The following is a 24,574-nucleotide window of genomic DNA, read 5'->3' on the forward strand; positions in this document are numbered from 1 at the left end:
GGTGAGGAAACCTCTTTCTTCATTGTGCCCATGATGTGGGTGCTCCAGTTTGGAGACAGCACCAGTGCTAACTACTCTAAGAAGCATCATTGTGCACAAAGGCTGTGTCTGGAGAGCAGCCAGGGATGGACACTTGAAAGAGAAATAACTCATGAATGTTGAGACAAAGGCTCCACATTGTTTGACTAGAAAGTGTGCATAAAGTGGAACCCAAACCACCCTACTTTGATGCATTTCCAAGTCCTTCAGAACCAAAGAAGGAAGCGCTCTGCAGAGCACTCAAAGGACTGCTGTGTGGTCAGGGCAGTGTCTCACTGGCAGCCAGTCTTCCCATAGATGAGGGACCATCACCTAAAGTTTGCACTTTCTGCTGGGGAAACTGAGGGCCCGTCTCATGCATAGAGGTCTGCTTGTTTGCTGAGAGAGGGAAGAAATCTGCCAAGCCCTGCAGCAGGAGAGACTTTCCAAGGGAAGCCCAGTCTGTCTCTGAGAAGACCACCACCTAAAGAAAGCAGACTGTCTAAGAGCAAAGCCTGCAGTGACCCATCCTGCAGAGGCACACCCCGTCTCTCACAAGGTTCCAGGTTGGAACCGCAAAAAGCCAAAGGGAGCACAATGGCCTGATAAGGGCTTCAACTGCTTTGGCGATTGTGACATTCCAGGCAGGGCTGCAACTGCCTTGGTGATTGTGTAGACTCAGTCAGGCCTCCAACTGCCGTGGTGAACATGATGGCCTTGTCGGGTCTGAAGCTGCCTTGGTAATCCTGTCTGCCTGGTCAGGGCTTCAACTGTTGTGGTGATAGGGTATGCCTTGCTGGGCCAACAACTGCATTGCTGATCCTATCAGCCCATTTGTGGCCCATATCCACTTTAGCATTGGCCAACAGCCAGTCAGGGTTCCATCCATCTCACTGGTCAGGCAGAATTGCAGCAGTCAGGTTCGCACCTGCGTAGAAGTGCCAGAACCACTGATCGATGTTGGACTGAACCGAGGCGGCCCCATGAGAAGAGACTCAGGCCAAGTACGGCCACCTCTAAGGTTTGCAAGTACTGCCTCAAAGTACTGCAGGCCTCTGTTTGCAGAATGAAGACTAAGATGCAAGATCCATGCTAGTCAAGCACAAGAGACTCAAAGACTAACTTCCACCGAACTACACCACAGGGGTAAGAATGTGCAGTATGCATGAACTAATTGTGCATTTGACTTGTGAGGTGCAAAATTCTGCACCTGAAACTGATTCATGCTCCTTACATAGTTGCCGTGGAACAAGCTTATCACAGGTCACCTGGGTGGGAGATAGCACAAGGGATAATGAGCTTGTGTAGCACCCCAAGGGAGAATCATGACCATAATGACCTCTAGGTATCTAGGACTGAACTGTGTACTATTAGTACTGCTCTTAGATTAAAATGTGTTTTCCTTTCTACAAAGCTAAGAACAGGGCTGGATATTTGAATATTTTGTGTCTGATGGCTGATTGGTAAGTTTTAAGCTTCTGACTCCCACATTACCTCCCTGAGAAGCATGTGACTGCTCACGCTCCCTACCCTGAGTTGCAAGTGCGTAAAAGGTTGTACTTGGACCAGTTTTTAGATTCATGTTAGGATGGACCACAGGACACAGTGAAAATAACCTCAACCACCATGGTTTGGGCTCAGTAGCCCCTCTCTACCCTGCGGCCCCTCCAAAATGAGTCTAACAAAGAGACACAGCCCATGGTGCATAAAGCACAAAAATATAACTATCAATACATCCTAGTGAACAAGGAAACATGCAATGTCAGTTTAGATCCTGGTAGGTGCTCTCTACTACTTCAATGATCGCAAAAAGTGCCCAAACCGTATATATGGACATATTTACAAAAAGTTGGGTCACAAAAAGTGGTTGTAAATGGCACACCATTGTTTTCTAACCAGTCTTTAATTTCATGATGTGACCTATGTAGTAGTAGGTAGCATCTTGAATTGTTTAGTCACCAGGGGTCTCAAAATGACCCTAGTGAATACTAATTAGGTAGGTCACTCTTTGTGACCCCTGTTATTGCCTACAAACAATGAGATGGTGGCCTGCAAGGAAGAACACCACCATATCTGCGTTTGTATTATAACATTTTATTTTTCTTTAGAACAGCCTATTTTACCAAAAGGAACAGGTGCTGTTTTAACTAAAATAATAAAATATTTTCGATATAGGAAAACGTGGGTTGCAGGCAGTGGTACATTTGACCATTGCCTGATCCCATTGAGCACACCGAACATAAGCCCAAAAGCAGAAGATGTCCAACAGGAACAGGTTCCAGTTTGCACATCTATAATAGCCTCCTACGAAGCGTCAGTACATTTTCGATGGTCTGCAACTGTAATATCTGTTGCAAACTACTGATACATGCTATTCGGAATCACAATAAGGAGGGAATATCCCTTCCTAACTACAATTGAGAAATGGTCGACAAACCTATTTGCGCCTCAGGGATTAGTTTAGTACACAGAAAAAACAACAGTTTGAGGTCGCAAACCCCGTGACAGCAAAATGGCTTATACATCAGACCCCTAGCTTTTCAGCATCCTCTTCGAGACAAGAAAGAGGCTAAATATCCCATCTCATCACAAACTTGCACCAATTGAATGTTTTTGTACTCTGGTAGGAACATCCATTGAGAAGCTCTTTTCGGTGGACTGATTTACATTTAAAAGGGGCACAGCTGACACTCCATTCTAATACCACACATACAATGTTTCTTCCGTTCCCATGGGCAGTAGACGTGGAGATCTGCCTGGCTCCCACTACATCAGCGGTGTCCCACCAAACATCCAAAACCTATGTCAACATGCCTTACATCAAAGGTATCAGAATAACAAAAATAAACATACATTTAGAGAATATCCTTTTCTTAACCCACACCAAACTTGAATTGCTAAGCTGAGCTTCTATGGCGGTGTCTCTGCTTCAAGAGGAGTGTTTCTTCTGAAAAAAACTTCCTTCTCAAAATACAAGATTTTCTTAGGACCCCTTGGTGAAACTGCCTAATGTCAGGGTTACCGAATAATAAGTCTGCTTAATCTTGATGCCACCTATCTTCTAGTATTCTTCCTGTCTCTTTACCTCACTCCTACAGCTTCTTTTCCACTCCTGCTTTCTCACGTTGTCACTGTTTTCCTATCTTTAGCTTCCATTTTCTTTCCCTCTCTCGTCCTGGGTCAAATTCTAATTGTGCAAGACATGTTGATGGTGGAGATTTGTCACTGGTGAGGTCTGGAGAGTTTCCAGAGTCCCCAGAGGGAAAGGAAGGCTGCAGCCTTCAGCTGCAAATTCATCTTCCAGACAGCACTGACACATTTCAGAACACGGGCGCCTCACATGTAATTATTTTGTTGTGTGTTTTTGCTGATGAGTAATGAAAGAACTTAAGCGTTAATGTTCGCCTCCATTTCTTTTATGAAGTCAAGGGCTTCTTCTCTATTGGTATGAAATCACCACTGTATACCCATTTAATACACATCAGACATACACGTTCAGCAGTTGTGCTAATGCAGCTCTTGGAATAAACACCTAGAAGTGCGTGCATCGAAGTGATGAAGTTCGGACAGAGGCTACATTCCTGTGCACAATAATCTTTGGGGCGTGAAATCGATGTAACTAATCCATTTCACTTTGGGGAGTACTTCTGTAAGATGCTTTTCCGCAGAGGCCTGCCATTAATGGCAGCAGGTTTCTCATTTGCTGCTGAGGAGAGACGGCTTATCATGTTAGGAAGCCCTCGACTCCTGAAGCAGAGCTCTCGTGGAAAGTGCTTCCCCTCTGAGTTGATAAGCTCTTGGCAGAAATGTACAATTACACGTCAAAAGAACACGTGTCCAGCGGCACTTGTGACAAGGGCCTGTCTCTCGACACGATAAACTGCGAAATGTTCAGTCAATGCAAGGAAAAGGGCAAAAATGAAAAAATAAAATTTGAATACATTTTTTTAGTTTTTAATAAATCTGTTAAATTTTCTGAAAGAGCTCCACCTGAGCCACGGCGTTTGACTGTCCCTGCCTCTCCAGGCTTGATCTAACCAGAAGTCATACATAATTTCCTTGTAATTTTGCATAAGTGGGGGGAGTCTCTAGCGGGAGGGGGTGGACTAAATGCCTTGCCCAAGGTAAAAAGACTGCGCACTAGTGTACCGGTTACTAAAAGTAATAAGCAGTGGAAATGTCAGAAGGACTTCCTTAACGAAAAAGTGTGATGTTTGAAAGTGCATCATGGTGCATGCATGCACGTGTCGTAATGCTACAGCTGTTCAGCGTCATGTCGTATGCCCACATACATTTGCAAACAACAATGTTCATCAATGTTCCATGATAAAAAAGTTCAAAGTTCAATTATATGGTTAATTTATCATACCAAACAACAATAAATGTTAGAAAGGCAAATCAGAAATGTAAAGAAAACAAGTCAATGTAAATAAACTGCAATTTTTAAAAAGATGACATATGTATGCAAACAATTATTTTAAGACAATTGACAATTCTAATATAATAAAAAATGTTGCTCAGTGTGAACAGTAAACATACAAACGGTGCTATGAAGTGAGATGCATAACCTCAGACAATGATCAAAATAAAGTTACGGTGACAGACTCCATACATATAGTAATCAAGGACACCATTTCGAGTGAAAGCCTCTATGGCTTTTATTTATCCTATATCTCCCAAGACGAAGCCCTTCATCTTATAGTGTGCACACAACGTGCAACTCGCCCCCCCTCGGCAAAAGACTGGTAACAGGTTCATGTGGATCACCAAAAATATACACAAGGTACACAGTTCCGAGATAAAAAAGGAGATCACTCATCGCCAATTCAGAGAGGTGTGTGTCCACAGATCAACAGACATCTCAGAGAGACAGGAGCAAATACCCTCCCACACCATTTGGTGGCATGCTTCATCATAGGGCTACTCAAGTTCATTTTAATGAACCCATCTGGTCTTTAGACCTCAACATTCTTGGCTCTAATTACCTCAGTGTCTTGTCGTGTTTGCATTTGGAGGGTTAGCATCAATAGGTTACAGTCGCTCGAGCAATTTGTCCCCACCGTAAAGTCTAAAGGCGTAACTAATGGATTTGTTGATTTGTCAATGGTGGTCACAGCACCCATCCCAATAAATGTGGGTAGTGGGTCTGGGGTACAATTACAACCAGCATTCGCCATTGTCAGATTATATTTAACCATGATTTTATTCATAGCTTTGCCATATGACATTTTGATAGTGATCCTGTCCCTCGTCCTGCGATCCAACTAATCCACACACCTCTTTAGGAGGAAGTGGGCATCTGGAGTTATTAAAGTCCCTGGACTACATTAAAAAGTTGTTTTTCACCCCAGACTGGAGAAATAAATCCAAATCTATCTTCATAGCACAAACCCTCTACAGGCATTGAGACATATTTATGATGTGGAGAAGCTGTGCATGTCTTCTTAACTGCAGCTGCAAATAATATTGAAGTCAAAGTAACAGAGACCTTACGACAAATGTATATACTGCCCCCGTTTCCTGTATGCATGTGTATGTCTTGCTGCAATATAATTCTGCCAATCTGTAGAATTCTTTTTATTAGCCAATCCTACAACGTCCCATGAAGTTACTGTAATGATGGTATTTACCAGGGATTCAGTAATGGATACGCGAGGGGCCGAACAAGAGTTGTCAATGCTTTTTTTTTCCATACAAATATTATTCTCGGCAGCTGTGAAGGGCAAAAGGTATTTTTGTTAACACACAGGAAGTCAATCAGTTTCTTTTGGGACCTCAAGGGGAGCAAACCTGTTAAATATAGCAACGCTATATTTTGTTCCATGAGCCTTATCCTTCCCTTGTTGTAGTAATTCTCCCTATTCACAGTATATTGCTCCAGCTTATAAAAAGAGCCCAAAGGGGGAACTTTAATTTTTCCTCCCAAGCATTTGTCGAGTGCTTCAGTAGTGGACAATCTAATAGTAAACATTTAACAAAAAGGGCAATCAAAGTCAATAACAGTGTAATAGTTCTCACTTTTTTCCTATGCCTGCCAACCCAGTTTACTCTCCTTATCGTTAAAATTTCAATGTATATATGACGGGCATTACTAACTCTTATTTTGCTCTCACCAAGTCTCCGGTAAAGTAGGGTTTGATCAAAGAATGCTCTTCAAGATTACCATGTACAGACTGACCAACTCACATGGGGACACCGTGTGACACACGATATCGACTCCCATCACACAGTCACCCAGTGAGGAGCCGATATCACACTGTGGCAGGGAAAACACGCTTAAAACCACTATCAACAGTGGTTTTCAGCTCGTTTTCAGAGGCTTTCATCCTCAGATGTTCATCAATGAATGTGAAAACCTCCCAGGACATCAGCAAAAGCTTCAGCAAGCTTTTGTTATTTTTTTATAGAGAGCGTTTGGGGCCGAGTTGGGGGCAAAATTGCCTCTTAGGTGCTTCTTAGCACTAGGCTCCGCCCCTTCAAGGCTCCACCCCCTTCTCACATTGTGTGATTCCATCCCTAATCATCTTACTAAGTCCACAGAGTAACCTTTGAGTGGAATTAATCTGTGTTGCCTTTTGGATAAATCCTCTCCTCCCACTGGTCTCTTTAAAGCAGGCACAAGTTTGGAGGTTGTTTAACTTCGTTCTCCCACTAGAAACGACCTCACATTTATTCCACGATCCTGATGGCTCTACTAATGGTATTGAGTTGGTATGGCCACCTTTATGCACATTGATGCTTTGATTAATAGTGCAAATGTGTTTCTTCTTTAAAAGCTCCATCATAAATAATTCCATAGTCTTGAGCACTTCCATTTTGCTTTTAATGTCCTCTAGAGCAGACTTTACATAGTCCGCTAAACAACCCAGTTCAATGTTCACACTACTTATAACTTTATCAACGTCTTCATCCTTGTTCATGATTATCTAGGAATGGACCCACTTATAACAGGATGGGAGTTCATCTATAGCTCTTGATGCAGTGGAGTTGTTTTTGGCATGGTTGCTCTAACTTGTGCTCTTCTCTTTTTGGCTGGAGGAGAGCTTGCAGCAAGTGGGGGAGAGATCGAGATATTGCTTAAAAAAGCATTTAAAACACAGAGATGGTAATAAGTATTACATTTGGGGCATCTTCAAGTATTCCTACCGAAACCTCACCCAATTTCACCGTAATATCAATTGATGGTTTAGTGCGAGCCTCATTTACCACCCATTAAATAGCTGGGAGCCTTTCTTCCGCATTCACTATGTCACTGTTGATCAGGGCCATGGCACCAGACAGAGTATAAGTGAGTTAAAAGGGAAACTGTCTTAAGCAGTTGCCCCCTGAGTTGTTTTCCTTTTACCCATTGCAGAAGGTTGTGTATATAAAGAGGGGATTGTTGTGCTGTAGTCTGGTGTCAAATACCGTGGGCTGGATGTTAGAGGGGCTGCTCAGCCCCACCTTGAACGGGCTCTGATAGGCACCTTTTGGCCTGCTCTGCAGGAGAGCGTGCTCGTTTTTGAAGCACCTCCCCGCTCCTCAAGGCTTCTGCGGCACTCTAGACCTTGGACTCCACTTAGGAAATCAGCCAGGCAAAGGATATGTCCTCTATTGTTGCCTATTCCATAAAAAGGAGCAGACCAAAGCATGCACAATATAAAGTAGACTATGAAAAGCACAGGTTGGTAGGTGATGAAATGCAGCCCTATAAAATGAAAAAACAAAAAAGGGATTATTTAAACTAAGTTTGATTCCCTATCCCTATCAACTAAACAACCGTGGGATGGACCAATCAGTAGACAATGGAAAAACTCACCAAGTGTCGAATCCTGTAGGGGTCTGTGATGCTGGGGGTCTAAATTTGTCTCAGGCCCCCTTCCCCATCTGTAAAAGACATGCGTTGACCCCAACTTTCACATCAGTGTTTGTGTCAATAACATGGCACCAAAATGTACAACTGTACTTCGCAAACGGAGCAGCAACACATCTCCCCTCCTAGATGAATGATCTGCAATACCTGAAATGAAGGAGTGGAGGTCTGGCTGGAGTGATTTAAACTGGTTGATGTAGTACTCTCGTTGTTCCTCGGTTATCCTCCAGGGGTCATCGAAATAATTATTGCTGGAATCCTGGACTTCTCGTTCAACTGAAAATGACTGCAAAGACAAGGAAATCGAATATCAGGTGAACCGAAGAACAGAGGCTTAAAAAGGCTAACAGAAATAGGCCTTAAACCTTCACAGTGATTGAGCATGTGTACTGACAGCGGTAACCTGATGCCCAAGGACAAACAACTGCAATCAATTATAAGCAGATGGATAACAACAACACTAGCAACCACAGGAATGCAGGACAGCAGAGATTAGGATTCTATTAAAGAAGCATTTAGTTCTTCAAAATCAAAGCAAGCAAGCACTGCCTCAGTCAACTATGAGTAAGGGGACAGGGGCGACCTGTAATAATTGATGGGAAACCGTAACTGGTCTGACGAATACTCTAAGCAGAAAAGGCATTTAATTTGTTGATTATTATATGCCTGCCACAACACACCCCAAACTCTCGATTTAATTCAGGGAACTAGCGAGGGTCCTGGTTGGCAAAGAGTACAGTTTTGGCTTGGTCAATGCTTTGTTTTGTAATTTTTGCAAACCTTTATTGCCGGCCTTCATCAATTAAAATAAATGGCAAAAAAATATTGGTTTGTTCTTAAACCACACATTGCCATGGTAGGTCCTGGCACTGAAGGGAACTACTTTGTATGTGGATGTGCACCTTGTAAGAGGGTAGAGTACTGTGGCTCACAGTAAATTTAGCCAATGGCTGAAGCATGCTGACTCACTACCGCATGCTGCACGATGTAGTGGGATCGAGAAAAATGTGAGTGGCACAATAAAACACCAATGGATGAAGAGGGCTGGCTAAAAGCCACTTTGGTTAACATATTACACATATAAATTAACAATGGTTCACTAAGGTGGCTATTTTCCACAAACATTTGTTGGACTACTGCCCATGTATGCCTGTAGGGGGGTCTTTTGCTGCTGGGGCTGCTGAGCATTGCTGGTCTCCAAGGCTCCTCTCATGGAAACAAAGATGATGGGGCACCTGTGCTAGAGAATGGTGTGCTCACTTCTTCCACAGAAGACACACTCTGGTTGCATTTCTTTGCTTATAGACAAACATTTAGGGCAGAGCATGCCTACAAGGTTGATAGCAACAACCACTAAGAATACTTTAATAGAATGCCCACAATTGAGGCTCATAACATCACCCTGCTGGGTAGTTTTGCCTGAATTCCAGCTCCTGAGGGTATAGTGCCCTGGAACTCACAGGAAAGCCTCTTGTTTAAGCCCATAATCACATATGTATACCACTAATTTGACCTTCATCTTGATTCCCAAACCAGCATTACGCACATGCCCATAATTACCACCACTTTTTAGACTACAGACTTGGTGCCACTACCAGGATTTGCATGTTGTCCATGGTCAGAACTGCTTCATTTTCCTAATTATCTGACCTTTTTCAGGTTTCAATTAGGTATATTTCCTCTCTTCTAGCAAAGCGAGGCTGAATATTTAAACTAAACAAATTTCTATCTGCTATAACTGGTAGCAAACACAGGTTCCCACCAAGTCCTCAAAGATTAAACACGCACTGTCATAGGCAACAGGTCTTGCTTTGGCTGCCAGTCATTTGCCTTTCTCAATGCTTGTTCAGTTTTGTCATGATTTGTGCAAAGCTTTACTGCTGGGCCCTCATCAATCAAACAAAAACATGGACTAAAAGCAAAAATATTTTTAGCCTAAAAAACACACAGTCATAACAGTCCCTGGCTCTGAAAGAAACTACTTTGCTTCTTGTGAAATTGCCGAATGTCATCACTCATAGTGAAATTAGCCAATGGCTGAAGTGGGTTGACTTCTTGCCCCAATCTGTATGCATTAGTGGTTTGAGGTAAATGTGAATAACACAACAATAGACCAATGGCTGAAGGGGGCTGGAATTTTTCCCTATAAGTATATTGTACATATAACATTTGTAAAAAATAGATAGTCTTGGCTAACGGAAGACCTAAAATAAGCAACCCATTTAGTGAAAAAATACTGGAATCCATATTCCCTGTTCTAAAAAATTCTACTGGATCAAGCGATATCCAGGTTTACATTCAGTATAGAATGCATTATCGCACAAAAACTTATCTCAACGGAAAAATAAACCATTTCAAAAGAACTAAACTTACCCTCCGCTGACTTCCAAGAAAACACCTCCTTTCCATGGCCATGTGTTAAGAGCTAAAAGCTCTTGCCACATGCCCATATCATAAATAACTTCCTCACGCGTGATTAGTGGTAATAAAAAGACAAAACACCCCTATTCTAGCCAGTAAACAACAAGCAGAGAAAAATGTGAAGCGTCTTCCCGCAATGAAATTCGCGGGAAGTGCTATCCATAAAAACAGGACCTAGAGAGAGTGCCATCTTTGGCCTATTGGCTAAGGCCGCGCACTCTCTGAAGGTGAAGAGCTTAAGACTCACTGTCATATCGAGCTTTAAGAGGTTGGAATCTGGGTCCTAATCCCAGACCCTGAAATCAGGTGACAGTGAGTACATCAGTTAAGCTCTTTGTTCCTAAGATAAGTGAAATGCAATGCAATTGTAATAGTGTCAATTGCGTTAAAAAAACGTGTAACCCAAATATGTAAGATCCTCACTTGATATACACTTGCGGTCTCTTAGCACACTGCACTAAGTACAGCACTCTAACCATCTCACAATGCCCTGTTGTGTACTACTTTGGTTTGTGCTGTATGAATATTAATACGCACTTACAATCATTCCAGTATCTTACATGAAGATGACTCTCATATTAATCAACTTGAATGTTGATTGGTCGAGTAAAAGCTTAAAAAATAAACCAGAAGAATTTTGACATAGCAGCACGCCAAGCAAACTGGATTTCAAAAACAACACTCGCATGACCACTTGATTTACAACTCAGCCAGGCACTAAGGATTTTGCAACATAAACATGATGTGTTGTAAAGAAAACAATGGAAAATCATGCTTGTGGCTTTTACTGAAGTCCACGGGGTGTGGGGGGGAGGAAGGGGGGGGGGGGGGCTTTGGAGAGAAACTGGAAACTGGCTTGAAGTTTCTATAATGTAAACTATCTTATTTTCTATTAGATGACAAATACCACTACAATTCTAAAGAATATTCAAATTTTGGGATCGGCCATTAAGTGTACACAGGATACCATCAATCCAGGGACTCTAATAATGGGGATGGGGAAGAATCAGACACGATTTAGGGTGAACCACAAATACATAGGGGAGAGCATTAAGTAAATAACAACAGCAATCTGTGAAGCAATAATTGATGGGTGCTGGGTCACACAGCCATAAACACAGGTCCGGGCACCAAAAGACTATTGGTCCAACTTCTCAAATTGTGGTTCAAGACTTTTCATGATCCAGTGTTGTGAACCACAAAGCTAATGGTAAGCAATTGATGGAATGCATTCTCAGGGATGCTTTTCAAATGGCCCGAAGGTATTTTTAGCAAATGAGACAGCTGAGCTAACTGGTTGGCTTCAACCTAAAACAAATGCTCTACAGAAAGGCAGATAGCTCCCAAACCCATGCCGCTGAGGGCACTGCAACAAAAATACCATGTGCATAGTTAGAAATTTGAGATCTACTTCTGACAGAGGTTCAAAGGGATGAGACTGCAAGGTTCAACGCACTAAAGTCATATCCCAGGGAGGAGTCATAGAACAATTTAATGGGAAACCTCTTAAAAGTCATGAAACAAGTAGTTTGCCAGACCCCCAACTCACCCCATGGGCTGTGGAAGGATTTCAGCAAGATTCTGGGGCAGTATTCCCCTATGAGAATGGAGCAGAAGTGGAAGAAATGGCAGCCTCCAATGTGAGTGGGACACCAGGCCCTGCAAGAGAGAGAATCCATACACCTCTGGGACAGAAGGGGACTAATGCAATCAGGGATAAGCGGAACTGGAGAAAATGAAAACAAAATCTCCTGTGGCTAAGGTGAGGACAGGGAGTTTATCCCCTGTTCCACAAACCAGATAAAGTAACTACAGTATTCTCCCTGAAGGCAATAAAGTCTGAAGTCCTGAACTTCCTTCATATAACCTTGAAGACTTAAAGGTGGGTGGGCAAGTCCTGGTACCTGGAAAAAAATCCGACCTAGTCTCTCTGCTCAAGTACTGCTGGGATTCCTAGTGTAAAATGCCTTCAGAGACAGAGGATTTCATCCCGCCAACCACCCAACTTGGTACTCCAAGAGACTTAGAAATGAATATCATGTTTTTGATTAGTTGCAAGAATGTCATGAGAGGTTTTAGGCTGCTGCCAACGTTCTCCAAATGGAGGACATTTAACTATCCAAAAGAGACTCACTTGCCGTGGATAGACAGAGTTCAGGCCCAGAGTGACTCATCAACCCAAAGCAATGGCATATGTTGTTACTACTATTCGTAGAAGGGACTGTAGCAGTCCTCCTTTAAAAATATGTGGAAGATGTAACCACCTTGCTAATTGGGAGCAAAGAAGAGGTTGTATTTGGAAAGGGATGTTGAACTGGTATGACATAAGGCCCCAATGATTCTGTTAATATGATGGGAGAGTGGGTATCTGAAATCTGGCCCACAGAACATTAAAGACACCAGCAGCCAAATGGCCTTGAATAATTGCCAATTCTTTGCTGGAGGTGAATCTCCAGATAAGATATTGCCCAGTAGTTTATTATGTTTCTTCACTCTGCCCAGATGAAGGCAGAACCTACACAAGTCAGTTCTGATCTTGCTCTTGTAAAGATTCTGTCCTGAGTTAACATGAGATTAAATATTGTCAGATGAAGTATCCACCCTTAGACAGGATACTTTCTTCTGGAAGGTACATTTCACTGATACCACTGATGAACCCAAAAGCAACCAATCATCCAGATATGGAAAGAGTCGCACCTTGTTGGTGTAACAGCGAGAACGTGGGAGCAGTGAAAACTATGTAGGAGTAACTGAGGTTCTAATGCAAAATTGTGAACTTAAAATGAAGGTCTTGTACTGCAAATATGAGATATCACCAGGACTTTTGAGCAATCATAACATGTAGGTGTGCATCCTTCAAATCTAGGGCTATACATGGAGCTACTAGGGGAATTATGAGTTGCAGAGTGTCTATCTTGAATGGATACAGTGTAACCCACTGGTTCACATCCTTGTGGGCTGTCACTAGATGTAAGACCCCTGAAGCTTGGGGCACCAGAAAAATGATCGAAAATACCCCTTCACCTTTCTGCTACTATGGGATTGGCATGATGGCATTCTTGTCTAATACATTTTGTAGGGCTTTCTCTAGTGCACGGCTCTTCAGCTGGTTGTGAGATCATGACAACTTCTGTTTCCCTCAGGAGAATGGCATAACCAGACCACACAACCTTACTCGTTTGTCTGAATTGAATGCTTCCCAGCTAGACAGAAATCAATGGATGTGCCTTGCTTATTAAGAAGAATTGCATTCATCTATGGGTCCCCCAGATCATCCCCTGAATCTGTGCCTTCAAAGCTAGAGTGCTCGAAAAGAATTTACAGCCCTTAATTCTAGGGAAGGATCCCAAACCCTCTGAAATGACTACAGATCTTCGATTCAGTTTATGAATCACCTTCTTCACCCTTCTGATCGTGATGAGAAGAGGGAGAAGGCAAAAGAGACAATGAGGAGTCGGACTCTCATTGCCCCCTCATCTTCTTCAAGTGGTTTCCTATAGCGTATCACAAAGACCACACCACAGCAGAACAATAAACTCTGCAAGGTACACAGCCTTCCCTGGAAAGGGCTCCTTCCTTAAAACAGTCATCTCAGGCAATATAGAAAGAGTGAGTTTTGCACCTGCCCAGGTTAATGATTACATCATTTTTGCATCGCATCATGCATGATAACTTAAACAAAACCACCCTTCCGACAAGCAGAAGGTGAAATGAAGCCTCGCCACCTGTTGGTATCAAAGGAGTTCAACAGTGAATACCGATAAACATCACTAACCGTACCATCGAACTCAAGGCGGGGATCAATTCCAAATCTCTCACGGTGCTTCTCCCATGAGGCAACCATGGATGCTCCGAAACCCAGTAGGGAATGAACTATGTGGATAGCAGTCGAGATCAAAGTCCAGCAATGAGATGAATTCCAGAAACCTGTTTCACTGAGAAAGGGCAAAAACTCAGGAGTATGCTGGGAAGGCTGCACTTGTTACAGCAACACTCTGGAAGGAGGGTGGCAATCTCATGTTTCTCTAGATTCCAATCATGGAGGTAAAACTCACCTCTTATTATGACTGGGATGAGGAAGAGAGACGTGAAGGTAATGAACAGGTTCAGGAGATGACAGCTTGTGCAAAGCTATTGTTACTGCCGTTGGTGCTGCAACACTGGGACTCATGTGGTTAAACTCCCAATAACTCTTAGGCGAGGCCAAATTGTTTTTGCAAGCATTAGGGCCCACGCAACTCTTGCTAAGAGGCGGGACAGAGGTTTAATATGAAATAAATACCTCTCAATCCTAGGCAACACAGCAATAGCTTCTAGGTGTAAAGTCCAACATCTATGGCACTCAGGGCCGGGACTTTCTGAACATCTTATAGGAGCCTGTGAAAATGAGAAGGATTCCTGTGGTGATATGGGGTGGAAAAAGCAAGACAAACAGATGGCTCACGTGGGAAATTCAGTAAAGTGAATTTGTTTTAAACCTAATGTTTGGCTCCTTGATGACTAAGGTCTTAACAGTGCAACCCTTGAGTTGATTTAAACACACTGAGACACATGCTAACCCAAGTCCATACACTGACAGTGGTTGGGCTGTATTAAAAAAATGGTGGGGAAACATCTAGCAGTTAGAAGAAACTAAAAGATTTTTGGAAAGTGGTGGGAAGGACTCCATAGCCCGGACAGAGAAATCAATGACTCATTTCAAAACAGTATGGAGACCAAGAATCCACAGTGGTACAATTGATGGAGGTGGCGGGCACTGGCCCTAATTTTTGGGCCCTGAGCAAGAGAGTGAAATCGAGAAAAGAAAGAGAGAAGAAGAAGCTGAAAAAAAGTGTTGGAGAAAGCAGGGATGAAAAAGAATCTGCAAGGGAGAGCTAAAGAGACAGATAGTAAAGGGTGAGGGAAAAAAGAAGCAGGAGGAGGAATCAGAGGCAGGTGGCTATTCAACATTGGGCAGCACCAGGCTCTATGGAGTTTATAGGGAATTGACACTTATTTTTGTTTTATTTATTATTATTTTTTTTTTTTTTTTACAAATCAAGCACCGAGAATCGATACATTTACATTTCATCAGTAAAATGAGCTTTGAGAGGCTATCACGAGGTAGCAATCTATTAATTAGTCCTAGCCTCATAATTTGCAGCCCTGCCAAGTACCACGCATCAGGGGTTACTTTAACACATTTTACTACTGGTATTGAATCAATGTACAAAAATGCTAATGTCATGCACAATTTTAGCTCCTCTATGCACACCTAGCTCTGTGGCATTAGATGGTTCATGAGCCAGTGCGCTTGCTGTGCTGGTCCAAACCTTAGTATAAGAGAAGTGTTTCACTACTACTGAAACAAGCCTGGGCCAGGCTAAATTGTTTATTGTCCTTTCACTGAAGTCAGTGATAGTTTCTCACATTACCTGTCGCTGGGTCATAAAGTTGTCTAACTACAAGTTCAGCCAAACTGCAGATTCTCTGCAGCTCACAAGGAGAAACTGTCACACAGGTACCACATGGAATTAGCTTTTTGTGTGACTGAGGTGAACCACTAAAATACTGACAGCACCAACCTCAGGGAAAGGAATTGGTGTATTTACAGGTGTGGAGAAAGACGGATGAGAGAAAGAGAGACAGAGAGAGCTTGTGTGTGCATGTGTGAGAGACCGCACGGTGAAGGGGCGATGCAAGAAAGTACATACAGAAAGAGAGAATGAAAGACAGAAGTGAAGAGGAAGGAGATGAAGTGTGAGATAGGCAGATGGAGGATTTTAAGATTTCAGTAGAAAAGTGTCAGAGTGAGTGACTTCAGATGAAAGGGTTGTAAAGGGTAGAGCTGGAGTGACTGAAGCACTCCAAAAACCACTACCCCTTCCACAGACCTAGTAATATTCAATATGTAGTCTAATATTCTCAGGATTGAAACACTTTCTGTTTTATGTATTCATAACAACATCAATATGTAAAGATCTGATACTATTAACAAGCTTTGGCAATGCCAATATTTTCGGCTTGTTTTGGCATATGTTCATTGTTGTGGAATATGCCTGGATACAGTTATGGAAAACTCACTGACACTCAAAAACTGGTTGTTGGACTTTTTTTGCTTATGCAGGGTCATCCCCAATCTTTTTGCCTCCTGCCTCCTACTTTTTCTGACCTGTTGCTGTTGGCTTTCGAACTCTGAGCATTTTACCACTGCTAACCAGTGCTAAAGTGCATATGCTCTCTGTGTAAATTGTATGTAATTGGTTTATCCATGATTGGCATATTTGATTTATTACTAAGTCCCTAGTACAGTGCACTAGAGGTGCCAGGGCCTGTAAATCAAATGTTACTAGTGGGCCTGCAGCACTGGTTGTGCCACCCACATAAGTAGCTCCGTAATCATTTCTCAGACCTGCCACTGCAGTGTCTGTGTGTGTAGTTTTTAACTGTAAATTCGACTTGGCAAGTGTACCCACTTGCCAGGCCTAACCCTTCCCTTTTCTTACATGTCAGACACCCCTAAGGTAGGCCCTATGTAGCCCCAATGGCAGGGTGCAGTGTATGGTTAAGGGAGGACATATAGTAATGTGTTTTATATGTCCTAACAGTGAAATATTGCTAACTTTGTTTTTCACTGTTGCAAGGCCTGTCCCTCTCATAGGTTAACATGGGGGCTACGTTTAAATCTGATTAAAGTGTAGATTCCCTTTGGGAGCGGATGGAAATGTGGAAATTGGGGTGTCTGAGCTCACAATTTAAAAATACATCTTTTAGTAAAGTTGATTTTAAGATTGTGTGTTTGAAAATGCCACTTTTAGAAAGTGAGCATTTTCTTGCTTATACCATTTCTGTGACTCTGCCTGTTTGTGGATTCCCTGTCTGGGTCATTTTGACAGTTGGGCTGGTTGCACCTCACACTAGACAGTGACACAAAGGGAGCTGGGGTGTAATCTGCATATCCTGATGAGCCATCTGTGCTAGGAGGGAGAGGAGGAGTGGTCACTTACACCTGAAAGGGCTGTGCCTGCCCTCACACAATGCCGTCTCTGACCCCCTGGTGATTGTCTGGGGCCTGGCCTGGGAAAGGCAGGATTTCACATTCAAGAGAGACTTTGCTTTGAAGTAAGCCTACTTCAAAGGAGAAATTGGGTATAAGAAGGGCACCCAAAACCACAGACTTGAGAACACTTCTGGAAACCAAGAGGAGTCTCTGCCTGGAGAAGAGCTGGAGAGCTGCCCTGCTTGTGACTGTGCTTTGTGGAGTTATCCTGCAGTTGCTGATTCTGCCACAGCAAGAGGGCAAAGACTGGACTTTGTGTGCCTTCCATCTTGAGAAGACATCTCCAAAGGCTTGATTTAGAGCTTGCCTCCTGTTGTTTGAAGTCTCAGGGACAGCAAAGACTTCTCTCTGCCAGCACCTGGAGTCTGTGGAGAGACTCCTACTCTGCCCTGTGGTGCCCATCCAGTTCTTGGGACCCTGAAAGGAGAAGGTGGCAGCCTACGAGGAGGAAATTCATGCACAGAGTGCCGTGCGGGGAAAAGATCAACACGACTCCGATCTGCGGCTGAAAAAACGACACACCGCCGGCTCCGTGGCTGAAAATCACCGCTCGCCGGAAACGTGACCGAAGAATCGACACAAGGAGCTGGAGAAACAACGCGCAGCATCGCTGACGGAGGCGTGGTTTTCGGATCATCGTATGGCTGGATTTCCGACGCAAACACCGCTGGGCATGTAAAAACAACGCAAGGCCTGCCTGGACCCGAGAGTGCTGACCGGATCGATGCATCGCTCTCCTGCGGAGAGAAGAAACGATGCGCACCGACCCGACAAAAGGAGAAACGACGCAAGGTCTCGCTCCTGAGTGAAATCGACGCATTGCATGGCCTTTTTGACACACACTGCCCATGCAGGGTTATTTTTGATGCACCCAAGGTACATTTTTACGCTAACAGTGTTCGTGTGTGTTTTAAACTACATAAAGACTCTTTCTGCTTTTTAATTGATAACTTAATTTGTGTATTGTGGATTTTTGTCGTTTTGGTCTTGTTGTGTTTAGATAAATATCTTCTATTTTTCTAAACCTGTGTTGTGTCATTTTGTAGTGTTTTCATTAAGTTACTGTGTATGTTGGTACAAATACTTTACACCTAGCACTCTGAAGTTAAGCCCACTGCTCTGCCAAGCTACCAAAGGGGTAATCAGGGGTTAGCTGAGGGTGATTCTCTTTTACCCTGACTAGAGTGAGGGTCCTTGGTTGAACAGGGGGTAACCTGACTGTCAACCAAAGACCCGATTTCTAACACTGGTCATCGCTTTCCTATACTCGTGAGAAAGTGTCACTCGAAGTGTTACACATTTGACAGTAGAATGTCACTCATACGCAAACCGGAGCCATAGAAATGTCACTCATGAGCAATCTGAAAACTTGGCAGCTATGAGATTTATAAAACTGTACCGTTTTTTTTTTTACAGGAAATCAGCTTATACCAGCTGACCACAAAATGTTCGGATTACTGTTGTTCCATAACGGTTTGCAAAAGAAACTAGCATGAAAAGCATGTATAAAACAGGTAGAACAAATGAGAGTGTAATATGATTCTTCTGATCACGAGCATTTCTGTGACACTCAATGCATCAAGACTAGGGGCAATATTACAATGTGAAACAAACCAGGTCACAAAGAACACTGTGATCTCAGGATTCAAGTTTCTGCTTTTTTGACTGCTGGCACCAATCGAAAGAAAAATAGCGTTCCATGTAACGGAAACAAAGAAATGATTCCCACGGTACAAAGCAGCTGATCTAGCACAATATGGCGGGCTTGAAAGACAATTAAAAATTGTAGGACGTGTAGGACGTCTTGTCGAGGTCGACAACAAAACAAGAACTGCATCGAGAACTTCCCCATTGTAATGGCCCTGTTTTGAAAAATAATGGACCAAACGAAGTAAAAGTCTTGCCAGGACTAACACAGCAGAGAGAGGAAAACGACGACGTCACCGCTTGAACCTCTTGTTTTCCTCACAGGGCTATGAGAGTGCGTTTTCCTGCTTTTTGTGGGAAACTTCAAGAAAAGACAGAAGTAATTTATTCACAAATACTGGAGAATTCACACACCATCTCCGTCTGAGCAAACGTGTTTAACCTCAAACTGAAAGTAAGTATTAGTAGGAGGAGAAGCCATATTGGAGTGCATGCCTTCGTGAATTGGCCTTGAAGCCTGCAACTCTCAGCTAGCAAAAATGCAAAGAGGGGGCAGCCCCTCTAGTTCTACTGCTTGTACATGACTATTCCATTTTAGATGTTTTGGTGCTAATTCACAAAGGTGTGTAAGAGTTCGTAAAAGAGTACTTAACACAGGAGTACTAATTTAAAAACTCCAAAATGCCACAGGCCTCATGAAGTTGAGGATATGAGCGCTGTTAAATATCACACGGAATAAGCTGTGTGCCAAGCAGGGGTGTAATGCAGGCCCCTGCAGAGCACAGGGGTCACAACCCTTCAATGGGGCGCCCGATTCAGCTGAAAGCCAGTGAATACCTCTATGATATAGGAAACTCAGGGGTGTATCTTCAGGGGGGTGCTTGGGGTGCTAGACCCCCTAATAAATGTAATAAATGTATTTTGTGATAAATAGTTGGGTACAGGTGCTTTATGTCGGGTATGATGTGGTATGTGTTGGATTTCACTAGGACGTTTTACACGCACAGACAAAAACACACGCACATTCTATCCCTCTCAATGTTTGGAAAGACTTAAAAAGTGTTGGCTAGTTCACAAAATATTGTGCTTTCTGTCACTTAGTACTGTTACCAATCCACATTCCTCTACCTTTACGCTGCCCCTTAAGGCCCTCTCATGTACCCTGCTGGTCGTTTAAGGTATTTTAATATTATGTGCCAGCCTGATTGCTGGACAATCTGAAGCTCACACCCCACCAATCCAACTGACCAAGCTACGGCCCTGAGGAGACTCGGTTGCGCCTGCATCAAAATCATGCAGTGGGTGTCATTTTGTATTAAACCACTGGTGACAAGTTCAAGAATGGCATCATGTATCACTCACAGCAAGTAGATTTCATGTTTTCTTTCTGCGTTGACCTATGATCCCTCAATGCAGTCCTCTCCTGTTATAGGAGGATGTGGCCACTGCATGTTATCAACTAGAGCAGTGGTTCCCAACCTGTGGTCCCGGGACCACTGGGGGTCCGCGAAGCCTCATCAGGGGGTCCGTGACTACTTTGAAAATTAAATAATCTTAACAGATTAGGTCCCTAGCTTTAAGTAATGACTCAGTGGGGGGTCCCCGGACTCCAATAATGATTCAGTGGGCGTCCCCGGGTTCCAGTAATGATAAAGTGGGGGTCCACAGAAGTCAAAAGGTTGTGAACCACTGAACTAGAGCATTTATTTAATACACTCCATTTGATACAAGGGTCAGCTATCTTCCCTAAGCTCACAGCTCAACAGCCTCATGCGAAAGTCTCCTGAATGAATGAACGAATGAAAGGGAAATAATATATATGCACAGCGCAGAGCTGCCCAGAGGCATCACTGCACTAGAACTGAAAATCTTGAAAACACTAGGACAAAACCCCTTTTTTCCTGTAAATAGCATCTTGCCTCCTGTGATCCTTTTGATTCTGGCATAAATGAATTCCAATGTTCAATCAATCAATCAAAAAAATGTATAGAGCGCGCTAATCACCTGTGAGGGTTTCAAGGCGCTTGGGGAGGGGGGGGGGGGGGGTCACTGTTCGAACAGCCATGTCTTGAGGTTCTTTCTGAAGAGCAGGAGGTCCTGGGTCTTGCGGAGGTTGGTGGGGAGGGAGTTCCAGGCCTTGGGGGCGAGGTAGGAGAAGGATCTGCCTCCTGAGGTGTCGCGTTGGATGCGGGGGACTGTGGCGAGTGCGAGTTCGGCGGATTGGAGGTGGTGATTGGGAGTGTGGAAGTTCACTCTTTCGCTGAGGTAGGTTGGGCCGGTGTTGTGGAGGGATTTGTGTGTGTGGATGAGGATTTTGAAGGTGATCCTCTTGTCGATGGGGAGCCAGTGAAGGGATTTGAGGTGTGACGAGATGTGTTCATGGCGAGGGAGGTCCAGGATGAGGCGGGCGGCAGTGTTCTGGATTCTCTGGAGTTTGTGTTTGAGTTTGAGTGTGGTGCCGGCGTAGAGGGCGTTTCCGTAGTCTAGCCTGCTGCTGATGAGTGCGTGGGTGACGGTCTTTCTGGTCTCTATGGGAATCCATTTGAAGGTTTTTCGCAGCATGCAGAGTGTGTTGAAACAGGAGGAGGTGACGGCGTTGATTTGCTGGGTCATGGAGAGGGAGGGGTCCAGGATGATGCCCGAGGTTGCATGCGTGGTTTGGGGGGTAGGTGCGGGGCCTAGGGTGGTGGGCTACCAGGAGTCGTCCCATATGGTTTTGTTGGGGCCGAAAATGACTAATTCGGTTTTGTTGGAGTTGAGCTTGAGGTGGTTTGCTGTCATCCATGTGGCGGTGTCAAGGAGTGCAGCATGGAGGTTGGTTTTGGCGGTAGTAGGGTTACGGGTGAGGGAGATGATGAATTGGGTGTCGTCTGCGTAGGATATGATGGTGATTCCTTGTGGTCCGAGGATGTTGGCGAGTCGGGTCACTCCACAGATAATGTTGGTGGCTGTGGAGTGGAAGGGAGGGAGGCAGACTTTTTGGGTTCTATCAATGAGGAAGGAAGTGAGCCAGGCTAGGGCTTTGTGTCGAATCCCTGTGTTGTGGAGGCGTGTGCGGAGTGTATGGTGGCAGACAGTGTCAAAGGCATGTCTGCCACTATGTTCTAGCTACCTGTTGCTAAGTTTGCTAATTCTTCAAAATGCATATTAATAACTGGTTATGTAGCTCATAGCAATAGTTTGTAGTTTATTAGGTCTTAAATATCTCCAAATGTTCACTTTCACACGCTTATTTCGTAAATTCTTCTTAGAAAAACCCCAAACTCCTTGATATTGTCACCATGGAGGTCAGCGTCAATGGTACTTGCTGAAAATATGTCATATTATTTAAGTAACAACGGAAAAGGGCTTTTTTTTGTTTTTATTATCAGTAATTCTTTGGTAGATGTATTCATTCTTGGTATATAAGATAATTATGCATTATTTTCTTTTGGAGTATAAATTGAATTTTGACATTGGAAGAAGAGAAAGAACATATACATAAAACATCTGTAGCACAAATGGAGAAGTGTATGTAGAAAGAACATTCGGGGGCGTAGTTTGGTCAGCACGATTGAAGGGATGTACACTTCAGATTGCCCAACAATCACGCTGGAATAGCTTTTTAAAAATATATTATATAAGAAGCAGGACACGAAGCGGGCTTAAGAGGTAGTGAAAAGTTAGGAATGCTAATTGTTAAGAAACTAAACAAGTTTTAAAGCAGAGAAAAGAGAGAGGATAGAGAAGTAAAATACGTGAAATACGACAGTCACCTCACTGTGCCCGACTGAAGCACTGGTACCCAAAATGTATTACTGAATACATTTTTAGGGGGTGTAATGCCACAAACACCCCACATGAAACTACACCCCTGAGAATATTATGAATATGAAGAAACAAAATAAAGTGAAGAAAGTATCCCAAACGTTTGTGCCCTCTTTAAACGAAACAGGCGTTTTTCAAGATCGCTGTAACCTTCTGGCCTGGGGAAAACGGGAACGCCAAGAAATAAGTTATTAAATTAGTTTCAACTTGTATGATTTGTAGGAATTTGACGGTATGCGTGGACTGAAAAGCCAGTTAGTGGCAAAGAAGAACAACCATCCTACTAGTCAAATCCAAGAGTGTGGCCTACCAGAAAAAATACATTTTACTGGCCTTCTGGAACAACCTGTGAGTGGAGAGTTGAGACAAACAAAGGGAGAAACACATTCCAGTGGCTGAGTGACAGGATGGAACAGACTTTCCTTCTGCAGCGAGATCACCTGAAATAAGGAACTGAGAAAAAGAGGTGAACCTCAGAGTGTATACACTGCAGAGTCATATGGTTAAAGATGGTTGGAAAGACAGTCCTAAGGGGGCTGGTGCCACCAAGCAAAGAGTTTTGAATATCAACCACTTTGTAAAAGGAAGCCGGACTGCTATCATGGTACAACTGTCTGCCATTCTTAGGGTCTAGGATGTACCAAACACATACATTTATTATCAATTTCTCTTCATCAATGTTTTTATTTGTAAATGTAACCACCTGCTGTACATACACACCTTAGAAGCTATGAACACATTTGCAAATTGAGAAAAGAAAAGGACTTCCGGTTCCCCTGAGTCAATTTAATTTACACAAAATACACTCAGAGACCCTAACTGCGTCTGCCAGTTTATGCCAGCCGTGGGTCAAGTAGTCTAGTAATTAAGGTGCAGTAATACCATGCCCAGTATTATCATACCAATGGTATTGCCACACCATTATTGAGTCATTACAAATTTCAAGTCCTGAATGGCCATGCAGGATGCAGTTGTAGTTGTAAATGACATTTATATGGCGCTTACTACCCATGACGATGCACAGCACACTACTCCGGAACCCAAGGATACAGTTAAATAGTTAGATTAGTAATAATTGTTTTTTGCATTAATTGTGTTAGGTTTGAACTCTTGATTGTTTGTACGTTTAGTAGAGTTTAGAGTAGGGAAAGGATGATGGGAATGTATCTGAAAGGGGAAGTAGTAAGTTGGAATGCCACGTTTTATTCTGAATGTTTTTTACATTTACTGGGCTGTTTCCCGGGTCAAATATTCCAACTAGATTCATCTGAAAATTCTTAATCTGCCCAAATCAAAAATAAAAGGCCACTCATACAGAGGCCTCTTACTATGACTCTTCCTTATGTGTAGCAAGGAAGGGTCATCCCCTTAAACACTTTTGGGATACACAAAATAAAACCCTCTCCAGGTTCTTGCCCATTGGCCCAAATAGCGAGGCATCCTGCAAACAAGAGCGTTAAGTTAAAGACAAGAAGCAGGTATCCTGCCCTGGTAACATGCCGGACCGAAATATCACTGAGAAATTCAGGATATTCACACTTCACCCTAGTTACTGTCTAACTCCAAAATCTTTAAATTCATAGAAATCCTCTGAGGAAAAGAGATATGATAACTTCCAACAATTATCACATGCCCTTTCCTACAACCATCCATGTCCTAAACAGTTCAATAGCCCTGACATGTCAGTCTCACTCTGGCAGTAAACTTTTTAATTAAAACTAAGCAGTGCATGAGAGGTTGCCAGCAGACTTCAAACACATACCTTCTGGCTACAAGACAGCTGCTTTTAT

General features: G+C 43.2%; 1 protein-coding gene across 5 annotated transcripts in view; it reads right to left on the minus strand.

Annotated features, from left to right (window-relative positions):
- REPS2 (RALBP1 associated Eps domain containing 2) overlaps positions 1–24,574 on the minus strand; it is a 636,764-nt gene that overhangs the window by 279,662 nt on the left and 332,528 nt on the right. For all 5 annotated transcript variants that reach the window (XM_069204533.1, XM_069204534.1, XM_069204532.1 and 2 more), the window contains exon 6: positions 8,018–8,156. In XM_069204533.1, the coding sequence (XP_069060634.1) occupies positions 8,018–8,156 (139 nt within the window). The remainder of the gene's footprint in view (positions 1–8,017; positions 8,157–24,574) is intronic.

The sequence above is a fragment of the Pleurodeles waltl genome, chromosome 8, assembly GCF_031143425.1.
Source record: "Pleurodeles waltl isolate 20211129_DDA chromosome 8, aPleWal1.hap1.20221129, whole genome shotgun sequence".
Taxonomy (NCBI): Eukaryota; Metazoa; Chordata; class Amphibia; order Caudata; family Salamandridae; genus Pleurodeles; species Pleurodeles waltl.